At 50.0% G+C, this 14,276-nt stretch overlaps 2 protein-coding genes and 1 long non-coding RNA gene across 3 annotated transcripts; all 3 read left to right on the top strand.

The window, feature by feature from the left end:
• The first annotated feature begins 1,883 nt into the window (after window positions 1-1,883).
• LOC120679091 lies at window positions 1,884-2,983 on the top strand. The gene is made up of 3 exons (XR_005676965.1): window positions 1,884-2,199; window positions 2,283-2,316; window positions 2,595-2,983. It is a non-coding gene; the product is annotated as an uncharacterized LOC120679091 (long non-coding RNA).
• Window positions 2,984-4,122: 1,139 nt separating this feature from the next.
• On the top strand, window positions 4,123-5,147 carry LOC120678324 (ethylene-responsive transcription factor ERF096-like). Its single transcript, XM_039959446.1, has 2 exons — window positions 4,123-4,134; window positions 4,653-5,147. Exons 1-2 carry the CDS (start codon window positions 4,123-4,125, stop codon window positions 5,145-5,147), a joined length of 507 nt encoding a protein of 168 aa, XP_039815380.1.
• A 4,548-nt stretch (window positions 5,148-9,695) lies between these two features.
• LOC120678323 (nascent polypeptide-associated complex subunit alpha, muscle-specific form-like) lies at window positions 9,696-12,393 on the top strand. The gene is made up of 2 exons (XM_039959445.1): window positions 9,696-9,703; window positions 11,544-12,393. The coding sequence occupies exons 1-2, from the start codon at window positions 9,696-9,698 to the stop codon at window positions 12,391-12,393; spliced, it is 858 nt and encodes a 285-aa protein (XP_039815379.1).
• The last annotated feature ends 1,883 nt before the right edge of the window (window positions 12,394-14,276 follow it).

Here is a 14,276-nt window from a genome sequence, read left to right as displayed (position 1 = left end):
AGTGTGCGTCAGACCGTCTGTCGGTATTACGCGATGTACCGACTGCATATCTGTTGGTATAGAAATTTAGATATTCCATTGAACTGTTAGTGGGGATATTCTAACAATTGCATCCAACCATCCATCGGCACATGTGAACTGGGCCTCCTACGCTCACCCACCCCAGTATCGCGGGCAAATTTTGGCCTGAGCCCCACCAGTCAGCAAATATTGAGCTCCCTCTCTCGAGAAAACCTAGCCGCCACTCCCTCTCCCTCTCGTTCTCCTCAATTCTCGCCGCCGTGCGAAAACCTAGCCGCCACTCCCTCTCCACCTCGTTCTCCTCAATTCTCGCCGCCGCGCGCCATGGATTTCCCTCCGCATACATGCTGAGCTCTCCAAAAATTGGCAGCGCGCGCTCTGGAGCCCTCCAAATCATCAGCGCAAGACCCTTCTATTTGCCTCAACCACTTCAAATCGGCCTGCAACCCCCAGCCCCCTGGCGCCCGCAGCCCCGCACCCGGCTCCCTACGCTGCGCCGCCGCCGCCGCGAGTCCCCCACCCCCACCCAACGCTGACCGCGAGCCCCCCACCTCCACCCGACGCCAGTGCCATGCCCCACCCAGACTCCCGGCGACCGCACCGCGGGTAGGACCCCCAAACGCGGGAGCCCCCACCAGACGCCGACGCCGCCACCCCTCACCCACACCGGACGCCAGCGCCGCAGGCCCCCACCCAGTGCCGCGGGAGCCCCCACCCGACGCTAGTGCCGCGCCCCACCCAGACTCCCGGCGACCGCACCACGGGTAGGACCCCAGACGCGGGAGCCCCCACCAGACGCCGACGCCGCCGCCCCTCACCCATACCGGACGCCAGCGCCGCAGGCCCCCACCCCGGCGCCCGCACCCACCCACCTCGATCTGCTGCGCAGCAGAGGCAACCACCACTACCGCTGCCTTCTATTTTGTTCAGGTGAGGTCCGTAAACAATGGAGTGGCATGGATCCAACTGACCCAACAAAATTAGCAGGCTGAGGTCAAGATCTATTTGGTAATCACAGCAAGCACTGGTTTCTATTTCGATCTTGCAATCATGATTCTGGTAATTTTGTTCAGTCCTTGTACAGAGCTTACTAGTACCCTCTACATATGGTCAGTTGCTAGCAATCTTGTTTAGTATTTCTATCCAAGATTTGGAAAGCACTAAGCTCTGTTAGTAGTAGTCTGTAAAGCTAGCAGTATGATATGGATGAATATTAACTAAAATCTAGTGGGCAGTTAATTATTTCTTATTTGACTTGCTGCAATTAATTTCAAAAGTTTTCTGGTTAAACTCGGTTGCATGTGCTCTAATTTTACATATTCTTTGTTGAAAAGCTCAGCAGCAACTTGCATGCTTAATTTGAGTTGACTATCTGACTTTGTATCTCCGCACAGCCACCTCCTTGGAGCTTCCTTCACTGATTTGGTTACAGAGACACTGCTGGCTCACCGCAGGTTCATATTGCAGGACAAGGTAAAGAAAATTTCAGATATGAAGCAAAAAAATTTTACAATAGTAAAATATAATTAATTGATGAATAATCTCATAGACATGTAAGCTCATATCAGTAGCGAACAATAATTTTTACAAGCTCATAGCTCCTATTTGCTCTACCACTTATTTATCTCATTTTTATAGAGCCCAAGGTCTGAAGAACATGTTGATGAGGCACGTCATAATGCTCAAAATCAAGAAGATGGAGCTTCTGATCACTCTGGTGAGGATGATTACTTGATTGTGAGAAGGCGTGTTGTAGCCCCAGCAACAGCCCATCATGATCAAATGAGCCCTGGAGGTGCAGCCCCAACAGTGCAGCCGCGTCGGCGCATCGCTGTAGCCCCATCTTTACATGATGAACTTGTAATCTTCTCATCCATGCTATAATTTTTTTTACATTGATTTATTTGTGGCTCTATCTCATAAATGCATCATTTTCTTTAGGTTGGAAAGGATGTGATATTATATGCCTTGCTGCGATCTGATGTAACAGTGGCTAAGGGAACAATTATTTCAACTGATCCAAAGAGCACGCTAGGAGATGTGGCTCTTGGAAATCAGTATTGTGAAGTGGTTGTGAATGTTGTGCTGAAAAGGGATACAGTTCTGCCTCGTCTTTATGGTTATGTGGAGACTATGGCTGATGCACATAAGATGTCAATTGCATGGCCATACAAAAGAGTACTATACTTATCTTTGCTATATTTTTTTATGTGTCATGAGAGTGACAGCAGCCACTAATTAATTATTTATATTTCTGCCAGTTGAAGGTTACCAAAGGATCACAATCTACCCAAGGTAAAACGGGTATTTTCTGAATTTTTGCTTTCAGCAAACAGCCCACACTTCTACTATTACTATTTGATCTCATTTTAGTTCCAGCTTTGGGCGTGTTAGAATTTGTGGTATTCCATTAAGAAAGTACACTTAGTTGTATGAATTGCACACTAATTAGCCAATTTTCCTAGGAGTAGGCAAGTCAGCTAGCTGTAGCAACATACAACAGTTTGTAGATTAATTTTCACTCTTCCTTTTGTTCCTGAATTTAATTTTCAGCATACTTTTAACTTGTTCAGGTGGGAGGTCTTAGAGGTGGCATGATGGTTGATCATGTAAGCAATAAGGGGATCAGCGCTCATGGACACTTATTTTGGGCAGTGCTTATGGGCATTTTTATTTTGGGTAGTGCTCATTTGGAATATCTAGGCTGGCTTCTATTATTTTGTAAATGTGGGCATGTGGCTGCTGCTTGTAATGTGGTCTGTGACAAACCCAACAGACTATCTAGCTAGCTTGACTTGAGCACTATGACATCACAAATGATGTCTATGATGAAGCTTTGCCAACCAATTATGTATTGTTGAATATATGTAGGATTCATATGAAAACTATGAGCTCTATTTTAGTCAATACTATGTTTGATATCTGTTGGATTCAAATGAAAAACATGATCTATATATCTTTAGCCAAGTATGCTTGATATGTACTGTTTCAAAAGATTATTGGTGCTGTATGGTCAATGAGGGATTAATTATATTATTTTTTTGTGGATGCATAGCGTTGGATTGTTGGTTGCTAAAGAAATTTAGCTACTCACTGTCAGTCGGCATAAACTTTGTAACGGATCATCTGTTGGGAATATATGTCAGTTGGTATATCTTTGTATGGCAACAGACTATCTGTCGGTATATGTATGTCAGTCGGTATAAGTTATACCGACGCCACTTACAACGACAAATATGTGGTGTCGGTATACGTCTATACCAACTGATAGTCCGTCGGTATAACGGCTTTTACCGACAGTTCATCAGTTGGTGTATCGGGGCTATGGTATAGTGGAGTATTTGTTTTTTTTTCAGGGTTTTAATTTCTTCTTTTGGCCACATCTCCCTGTACCATTATAATTGCACTAATTAATAATCGACCTAAATAAGGTACGTACCCCCTCTCCCACAAATTGTTATAAATTATTCAGGCTACCAATTGAAGCACGAGATTTAACATAGGCACATGAATTCAATATTATCAACTTAACTAATGACGACAAGGTATGCACCATTATCCTCTCCATCACCATCAACAACTATATATATGGTGAATTTATTTATTAGTTTAATTCCACTGGCGCATCATCCATCACAAGTGATTCTCTTATCTTGCTTTGTGATATATAACTATAAGAGCATCTCCAGCAGTTTTTTAATAACTTTTCCCCAATAGCTGGTATTGGGAGATGTCCCAATAGTAGTTTTAGGATTACTGGGAGAGTCTTTTGTATTCTCCCAATAACCTTCTCTCAATCCAACTATCTTATTAGAAGAGTCACAACTTCCCCCTTTATTTAGGGAGAGGTGAGGTAAATTATTGGGATGTCTCAATAATTATTGGGAAAAGAGAAAGATTTTGGGAGACCGGTGAAGCACTAATTTCTTATCTACTCTTCTAATATGGTAGTTGGATTAGGGATTGGGGGACTACTGGATATACTCTAAGTGAAGAGAGAAATCTTTTAACCTACATTTATATTGCAGTAGTATCTCTGAAGAAAGCATGCATAATTGATATCGAAAGCATATTCAGAAATTAAATAAATACCATACCACGATGACCGTCCACGTACAACGCATTCAACAGCAGCTAGCATATAAGACCACAATTACAGATTTACTAATAAATAAATAAATACTATTGTACATCCAAGTAAACATTCTCTATTAGCTAGTTTCATGTTCTTAATATATATATATATATATGTTGAGAGAGAGAGAGAGAGAGTCGGGTGAGGGCCCCGTCTTCCACAAATGAATGTCTCTTCTCCATCACGTCGAGAATCCGCATCTTCTTCCTTTATTTGTCATCACGAGTCAGGACCTCCCATTAGCTACCTAGCTAGGGCTTCTCACCAGCAAGCCATTGCTGCTGCTGCTGGTCACCTTAAATACGGCGCCACCATCGCCATCACATCACCAACACAATTAAGCAAGCAAGCAAGCAGCAGCAGCCACACAAACTAATCTCAGTCTCACAAGTGTACGTGCTATAGTAGCTGCTAGCTAGCTATATGTACCTTGTTATATATCCTTATTATTAGCTTGCTTCATCGATCAATCAATTGTGTATTACTGTGATTGCAGCAGCAGTTAGGGTTAACAGATCGAGATCAAGGCATCAAGCTTGCGAGCTGGTCGATCGAGATTAATTTGCATCGACGATCACTCATCGATCTGATGGAGGGCGGCGGTGGATGGGATGATTATCAAGGGAAGGACGGCGGCGAGCCCACCAAGTACCGCGGCGTGCGGCGGCGCCCGTCGGGCAAGTTCGCCGCCGAGATCCGCGACTCCAGCCGGCAGAGCGTGCGCGTCTGGCTCGGCACCTTCGACACGGCCGAGGAGGCCGCCAGGGCGTACGACCGCAAGGCGTACGCCATGCGCGGCCACCTCGCCGTGCTCAACTTCCCCGCCGAGGCGCGCAACTACGCGCGCGGCGGGTCGTCGTCGTCTTCCCGCCAGCAGCAGCAGCAGGGGGAGGGAGGAACAGGCGGCGGGCGGCAGGTGATCGAGCTGGAGTACCTGGACGACCAGGTGCTGCAGGAGATGCTCAAGGGCAGTGACGGAAAAAAACAATAATTGACAACTCTGCAGGTGCATCAACCATGAAGCCCTGCATGCCCGGCCAGCATCACCTGCTAGCAGGTCCTTCATCTGATCGTCCTATATATATAAATATAAATATACAGCATGCTTCTCGATCCATGCATGCATACCAAGATTACTTGGATCTGGTGCATCGATCTGTTGTACGTACCAAGCTTGGATTGGAATGATATTCTTAGTGTTGTGGTGCTCAACTAATAATAAAGCTATACATGCATCATCTGTTAATTTGCTCAATAAAAAACAGTGATCTGATGACCGGCCTGATGCATGCATGGTCCAATATAATTAATATTCAGTGACCCATGTTATGTATCGACCTTAATTAACTGCATGCGTGATAGTAGCACGTGCTTGCTTTGCTTAAATAACCCACATATAGCTACATACCCCACATATATATAGCTACTATATATCTACATATAGCTACTATATCACCACTACTACATATCGTACTATGCACTATCTATATATGTAGATATATATAGTAGTAGTGCATGCATCATCATCAGGATATCTTGCTATATTCAGAGGGATCTACATATCGGAGGTGCTGATTTTCTCCACTTAATCTCGACATCGTTAATTTTTCAGTAGTAATTAATAATAAACCTCTGGTGAATTGAAGACAAATTAACCTTTTATGCACACGGCCAATTATATATATTCACAAGATGCACGCATGATTTATTGGTTCCACACAAATCTAGAGTGCGCATGCAATTAATGGTTAATGATGTATGAAGGACTGGCATAGATAGAGAATTCCTAGCTTTAATTGTTTCTTGCCTTTTGCATTATTTGAGTTCATTGTTCTTGGATTGCATGTTCTGGTGCCATGCATGGTGGTGCAAAATTTTGCACTTTGTTTCAAGTTGCAACATTGGTTATTAATTACAATCTTTTCCAACAATAATTAAGTCGCTAAACTGCATGGAGTCATATATATGGTTTTAGCTTTGACCATCCATCCTTATATATAGGAAACAATATATGCCGCAAACTGCTATATTCAATTTGCTTGTTATTCAATATGCCTAGTGCTAGTATGTATTTTGGAGATCAGGTGGTGATTTCGTTCTATTGCTACAATCATCCACATATACTAGCATTTTTCTTCTTCTTCCTTATTCACTAATTAAAATACATGGAGTACTCTTATTCATTCCACCGGCCGGCTTTCTTTTTCTTTCCTTCTTGTTTCACGTGTACCTACTGGATAGTATATACTAGTAGCTAGTATACTATACATAGTATATGGGGTCCTATACACACATACATGCTGGTTAAAAACCATTTCAAATTTTCCCCTGTTGATGGATTGGTCAAATGAAAGTTGGACTGATGAACAGAACAGGAGTGAATGATATATATCATGTCGTCGAGCAACTTGGATTCCTAGTATTGTGTGTGCACCGTTGGGTGGGTCTGCTTCAAGTTTTACCAATTAAATATGTGAGAGGCTAGGTAGCTACAGCTGCCAAACTTACAAATTAAAGATCACCTTTGGTTTGGTCTTGTAGGTCGATCTTGTGAAAGAGAAAGAAGCGTCCGTCCATGGTATTTATTTATTTAACACAAAAGCCACAAACAATTAATTCATAAATAATACAATATAAGGTCCTGTTTAGTTTTCAAAAAATTTCCTACATTACTCATCACATCGAATCTTCGGACACGTCCATGGAGCATTAAATGTAGTTGAAAAAATAGCTAATTACATAGTTTAATTGTAAATGGTAAGACGAATTTTTTAAGCCTAATTAGTCAATAATTGAACATTAATTTTTTTGAAGGAATTATGCATTCCATTAAACTAGAGACGCAGTGATATCACTGGTCACAAGGTCCTCGATGCCAATCGGCACACCGTCCCAAGATAAGCTTGTATCTTGAGAGCAATTACATCCAAGCGCCGCCACAGCGTGCACAACTCTATTACATTCTCTAGGTGAAAAAGACACTACTACTATAGTAAAGAGAAAGTTCATCAGGGTTTTTATTTCATAGACAATTCCCCCTGCCGGCGCTAGCGCAAACGAGTTCGACTCCAGAGCCAAACGAGCCAAACCTTGCTTATTCCCAGTTCACCAGCCGCTCGGACCCCAGCCGAGCAAGCTAACAGTTCAGCATGTAAAGCGTCTAGCTGATGTGAGCACTTGCCGGCTCCAGCCTTGATTACTTGCCCATCACAATCTCGAATCACAAACCCCCAGCCACCAGTCGAGGTCACACTCCTGTAAGCCCCATCACAATTTATTTTTAACACATCTTCAGGTGGCCTTGTCCATCTTTTCATTCTATTTGCAGCTGAGACAGGGCGCTGGCTTCCCATTGCCAGAAATTCGTCAGAGGTTTTCCTGACAATGTAAGCCAAGTGATCCGGCTCCATTCTCCTTTCTCCTTCTCTCACATGATTCCTCTCAAGCCACCAATTCCAGAGCAAAGTAACCACTTGCACACTAATCTTTTCGCCCAACTCCAGGATCTTTCTTACTGCCTAAGCAGCACGGATACGGATACGCGTATCGGTATCGGAAGGATACGGATACGTGGATACGGCAATTTCTCAAACAACCCGATACGCGGATACGTTTTTAACTATTTTATTAATAAATAGATAACAATGCATATTAAATTGCAAAATAGATGTTCAAGTTCAACATAGAAACATTTAAGGTCTATTACACTCAGAATAACATGATACCAACAATACTGCCAATTCTTAGCATGGCAGACCAACTTTCATATATACATATGTATATTTGTGAGGAAATAGAAGTTCTAGGGACTAGAATGTGAGGACATTGGGACTAGAATATAAGGAAATAGAAGTTGCAGGAACTATAATATGAGAAAATAGATGTTTCAGGGACTAAAATGCATCACAAATTCATATATTAATATATTCTATAATTATTAGAAAATGAGAGGGGCAAAATGAAAAAGAACCAAACATTATCCTTTCCACCGTTCGTCTCCTTCCAGACTTCCACGACCTTCCCATCTCTCTCTCTCTCTCTCTCTCTCTCTCGGCAAATCCCGGCAGCCGCAGCTCAGCTCCCCCCTCTCTCTCTCGGCAGATCCCGGCAGCCGCAGCTCATCCTCCCCATCTCTGGCGGCCGCGGCGGCCCGGCCGGAGGCCGCGACTTCCCCTCCAGCGGCGCGCTCCGGCGGCACTGGCCCATGCCTCTCTCTCGCTCCCCCCTCCCCGGCGGCAAATCTCGGCGGCCGCAGCTCATTCTCCCCATCTCTGGCGGCCGCGGCTCGTCCTCCCCATCTCCAGGCGCAGCTCTTCGTCGCCGTCGTGGGACGCGGGGGCTCGTTGCCGGAGGCTGGGTGCAGCTCTTCGTCGCCGTCGCGGGGGCTCCTCGTCGCCAGCGAGGGCGGAGGCTGGTCGCCGGCGGGCGGCCGATCTAGACGCCGCATGGGGGAGTCAGCCAGTTGGGCTGGGCCGTATCGAGTCGACTGGGCCGAAACGTTTCCGTTCGTGAGTTTCCAGCCCAAATAAGAAGGGATACACAGACATGCCGTGGGTTCGTTTCCCGGCCGTATCCCAGGCGTATCCGTATCGGATATATATCCGACACGGGATACGCACGTTCCCTGCCGTATCCGTGTCGTATAAGTATCCGATACGGATACGCCTGGGATACGGCCGGGGATCACTGGAAACGTGCACTGGTAACCCAAAGTACCTCTCATTCATTGATTGCTGATTTTTCCTTATTAATCATTTGGCCTGAGCAAAGCTCGTAGATGTGTAAAATGTTCTGCACTTCTTCTGCATTACCCCTGTCTGCCCGGAACAACAGCAGTGAGTCATCCGCAATTAGAAGGTGTGACACGCATGGGGCCCGACTACAAACCTTGACACCTTTAATTCGGCCATCTTCTTCAGCCTTCCGCAGCAATGCCGAGAAACCCTCCACACATAGGAGAAAACAAATATGGTGACAGTGGATCACCTTGACGTAGTCCCCTTTTCGGTGCAAAAGGATCAGTTAGTACTCCATTCGCTTTAATCCTGTATGTCACTGAACTGACACAAGTCATCACTCTATCTATCCATCCTTCATGGAAGCCCATCTTCTCCATCATCTGAGCTAAGAAAAAACATTCAACTCTGTCATAAGCTTTACTCATGTCTAGTTTCACCGCTGCAAATTCCTCCTGGCCTCTTCTCTTATTCATCATGTAATGTGTCAGTACCGAATCCAACAATTAATTTTTAAATAACAATGAAAGTGCAGTACCAAATCCAACAATTTTCGTAAACTACACAAGGCCTAAATGATATGATAGCGGAAAAGCCATTGCATGCTGTGGGCTGATTCTCCAGTTACATTAGTAGGGCCCAGGTCCAAACAGAGAATGATTGCAGCCATTGCATACTGGAAGAGATGGGCCCGCCAAACGTATTGAGCCCATGATTTGATTGGCCGGACAACAGTGCATTATTCACGCAGACCAAGGCCCAGCACTGCAGCAATCCAGTAGTGCAGTGTTATTGAGTCAACGATGCAGCAGTATTTGCACCACCGACCACCGGCACCGCCTCCGATGCTCCGACTGACCGTCCTCAAGCAACGGCGACCTGACGGGACACACCGCCGGCCTATACGCAACGCAACGGAACGGAGCTCCCAGTCAGGTCAGACCATCCATTGTGCCCATACAGTACAGTACAGTGCAGTGCACCCAAGCAATAAGACAGACTTTTTTTTTTATGCAAACATACCTGTATTCATGTTAAGGAAACCGTATACAGACCCAAATAAATACAGGTACATTCGAGAAGGATACATACCACAAGTAATTTACAGATAGGCCCCTCACAAACAACAAAAATACAAAAAAGACCCTAGGACCTTCTGCAATCCTCCAGACCACGAATCCCACGGCTGCCACTGGAAGCCATCGAAGGAGTTCGTCGCCGTCTCGCCATCTTCCACGGATCAAGAGGAGCCCAATCGCCACATGGCTTTGAAAGTCGCAGTAGACACTCACCCGCACGGATGAGATGAAGGCGTCGCCGATAGTCCGTCGACCGGGGCCACACGCCGAGCTCCACTGATCCAGGACCAAAGCTCGCCGTCGACAGCCGACACCGCCGAGGGAAACTCGAGCTTGGACCAGCCTCCCATCATCCGCATATCCCCCAACCTGCAGTGCATCCTTGAAGCAGAAGCCCTGTACCTCCATCACGCGCCGGAGACAGAGAAGAACCGGGGCTGACCTCTGTACAGAGGCTCCACAATGGGAGCCCCTCCTCCGCGGGCTCGCCAGAAACACCGGAGAGGAGCGCCACCAGGACGAGGAAGAGCCTGAGAGGACTTATTCCCTCTCAGCGCCGCCGCCGCCGTCTCGCCGCCGACGCCGCGAAACCAAACCCTAGATTTACTAGGACCTATCCTACAACCCCCGCCAACCGGCGCGAGCACAGCGGTCTCCCCCACCTCCCGACGGCTCTGGAGCCATCGGAGGCGGAAGGGACCGCCAGCTCCGCCAGCGGCGACTCCGCCTGCCCTATTCGCCCCTCCCAACTGTAGCTAGGCAAGATGTTTCGAGAGAGGACCAGGGGACACGGGCCAGTAGCTGGTAGCAATAAGACAGACTTGCTAACCAAAACCAAAGTACCAACACATGCAGCCAGTCAAAGATAAGCCACCTGCTGCTCTTCCGGCACGCCACCGCCAACCCGCTTTCCTTCCAGCCCTGCATGCATGCTCCGATCCATCACCTTCATCAACATGGATTTCATACATGCAAATGGCTGGCAAGAATGCAAGAGTTAGCAGCAACTCACCGTCACCGGCCGGCAATGCCACTGCTGGGGGGCCTCACCATGTCCCCAAGGGGAAGGGGAGTACATAAACAGATAGCTGGACAACTGCTTCCTGGATTTCAGTCGGAAGAGCGGGGCACCTGTTTTCTGCAAGACCAACACGGTGCTGGAGTGCTCTCATATTCTCCTGCATGCATACAGTACAAGACAAGCAAACGACATGATCACAATATAAATATATTAAGCTTGTCTGCCAATGAAGCTTATTAATTAATTTGCATAGATTACTACTAACTACTCGAGTCTACTCATATATATTAAGCAAGCAAGCAAGCAATATTAAGCAGTAACTGTTGGTGTATATGTGAGCCCATGTATAGAGACTCATCTAGTGGCCCATGTATAGCTACTATATTACCCACTCTTTTAGGGTTTGGAGGAATACAGACAATTATTCTCTCCTACATGGTATCAGCTAGCCTTCTCTCTCTCCCTCTCTTCCTCTAGCTGCCGCCGCCGCCGCCACCGCAGGAGGCGGCGGCGCCCCTCCTCCCTCCCCTCTCTTCCTTTCCCGGCGGCAGCTCCTTTGCTCCGTGGATCCTGGGCGTCGCCACCTCCTTTGTTCTGGACGCCGCCACCTCCTCTGCAAGGGGCGCCACCACCTCCTCTGCTCGGCCTACGCCGCCGCGGGCGCCCTACGCCGCCGTTGCGCTGGCCGACGCCGCGGACGGACCCCCTCCCGGCGCACCTCCTCCTCCGCGCCCCGCCCCCGCCCAGCCGCCGCCACTGCTGCGGGCCTCGTGGGCCGCGCGCGCGGACGCCGCGGGCACCGCCGCGTGGGCCGCATGGGCTGCGACCCCACCGGCAGGCGCGCCGCCTGGTCAGGCCGCTGGCGATGCGCGCGCCGCGCGCGTCGAGGCGACGCGCGCGCCGTGGGCAACGCCGCCGAAGCCCTGGCCGTCCTTGAGCCCACTTCGGCCGGGGGCGCCGCCGCCGCTGCTCCTCCTCCTCCATGGCCTGCCCTCGGCATGCCCCCCCGCGGATGCGCCGTTCGCCGCCGCTGCCTTCCGCGGGCTGCCGATCGTCGCCCGAGCTGCTCCGGCAGAAGCTGCACTCGCTGCGGCCCTCCTCGTCGCCAAGTCCGAGGCTGCGGAGTCCCAGGAGCGGATTCGCGCGGCTGCCCTCACTTGGGAGCGCGAGCGCTCCACCGCCGACGCTCTCACTCGTCGGGTCGCCGATGCGAAGCACTACTTCCTTGTCTCCTCCGGCAAACAGCCCGTCGTCGTTCCCTTCACCGCGCACGGCGCTTCGTCATCGTCCACCTTCACCGCGCTCGTGGCTGCTTCACCGGCTCTCTCTGCCTCGCCTGCTACCTCCCTCCTTGGTGCTTGTCCTGCCGGTCAGCACGGCAGTGGAGGGAGGGGGGCGTAGCGGTCATGGTGGTGGGGGTGCTGCTGGCACTGCTCCGGGTGGTGCTGGTGGGGGTCGTCGGGGCCCCTGGTCAGGGCCCTGGCCATCCTTCAACAACCCATGGTCAGGGCGCAACTCGATGTGACCATTTCAGGGTCAAGGGGGGGCTCGCCCTCAGCTCCAGCCAGCGGCCATGTTCACCGGTGCTGCTCCGCTATTCGCGTCGTCCTGGACTCCACCCGCCCAGCCTAGCCAGCCTCCAACCTAGCCTGGGGGGGTGCGACTAGGCCGCGTTGGCGCAGTCCTTCAGCACCATGGGGCTGACACTGCCGGTCAGCACAGAGTGGATCGCTGACTCGGGTGCCTCCTTCCACACTACCCCTGATGCCAGCATCCTCTCTTCTGTCCAGCCCCCACACCCTTCTTGTCCTTCTTCCATCATAGTTGGTGATGGGTCTTGCCTTCCTGTCACCGCCGTGGGTTCTGCTTCTGGTTCTTTTCGTCTTCCCAATGTCCTTGTTGCTCCTCAGATGGTTCATAACCTTCTTTCCATTCGCCAGTTTACAGCTGACAATTCTTGTTCCATCGAATTTGACTCTTCTGGCCTTACTGTAAAGGATTCGGCCTCTCGGCGTCCGCTCCTCCAGTGTGACAGCACGGGGCCCTTTTACACCTTTCGCCTTCCGTCTTCTGATGCACCACATTCACCTTCTTCTTCGTCTGCCACTTTTGCCGCGACGCCGTCTTCCACCACCTGGCACCGCCGTCTTGGTTACCCTGGCCACGACGTTCTGGCTCAGCTCCGTCGTAGTATGGATGTTCCATGTACTAGGGCTCCTGCTGAGCATCTCTGCCATGCGTGCCAGTTTGGTCGTCATGTTCGACTTCCTTTTTCTTCTTCTTCGCATGCGACGCATGTTTTTGATGTAGTTCAGTGCGACCTGTGGACCCCTCCTGTTCTCAGCATTTCTGGCTATAAATACTATCTGGTTGTAACATCCCAAAATTACCAAATCAAATCGTTCGCTAAAAACCGCCTTTTTAATCATTGAGCTCGGAGTTTTTTCGCCCGATCTCCCGATCCCTGTTGGACCCAACCCCGACAGCCAAATCCACCACCCTGTTTCTCCCTCGACCTGCGCGTCGCGCTCACGCGCGCCCAAGCACCGCGCGTGGCCGACCGGGCACCGGTTCCGGCGCGAATCCCTCTCCCTCTCTCTTCTTTCCCTCTCTCTCCCCTCCTTTTCTTTTTCCTTCTCCCATTTTTTTCCTTTTTCCTTTTCTTCTTTTCTTTTCTTTTCCTCTCTCCTTCCCCGCGTGCTCAGCACTCCATTCCCTCCTCCTCTGCCGCGCGGCCCGACCGCGCTACCCTCCCCGCTCGGCCCGCTCTGCTATAGTTGACCTGGCCCCCCTTCCTCTCTCTCTCTCTCTCTTCTCTCTCTCTCTCTCGCTCCCTCTCGGCCACTCCAACACCGCCCCTCTCTCCTCCCCGCGCGCGCTTCTGCTGGGCAGCCTGCCGCCGCACGCGCATGCCATGCCCCGGCGCCCCCGAGCCGTGCGCCCGCACACGGCCACCTGCCCCGCACCACGCCGTGGCCATCGGCCCGCGCACGCCGCAATGCGCGCGCACCCGTACCGCCTGGCCACGCCCGCGCGCGCAGCGCCACACTGCAGCCCCGCTCGCCATTGCCGCCGTTGACGCCGCACAGCGACGCCTGCCGAGGCGTCGCGTCGCCCGCCTCGCCACAGCTCGTCGTTGACGCCCGCACAGCACCGCCTACGACCTGCCCGACGCGTCCCGTCATCACTATGCCGCCTCGCCACCAGCGCCGCCGCGTCACGACGCCCTTAACTACGCCGCACCGCTCGCCGGCCTCCGCCCGCGCCCCACCAAACCCTCACCG

Source organism: Panicum virgatum, chromosome 6N, assembly GCF_016808335.1.
Source record: "Panicum virgatum strain AP13 chromosome 6N, P.virgatum_v5, whole genome shotgun sequence".
NCBI classification, from domain to species: Eukaryota; Viridiplantae; Streptophyta; class Magnoliopsida; order Poales; family Poaceae; genus Panicum; species Panicum virgatum.
The sequence above is the reverse complement of the archived record's forward strand: the minus strand, read 5'-3'. Positions and strand labels throughout refer to the sequence as shown.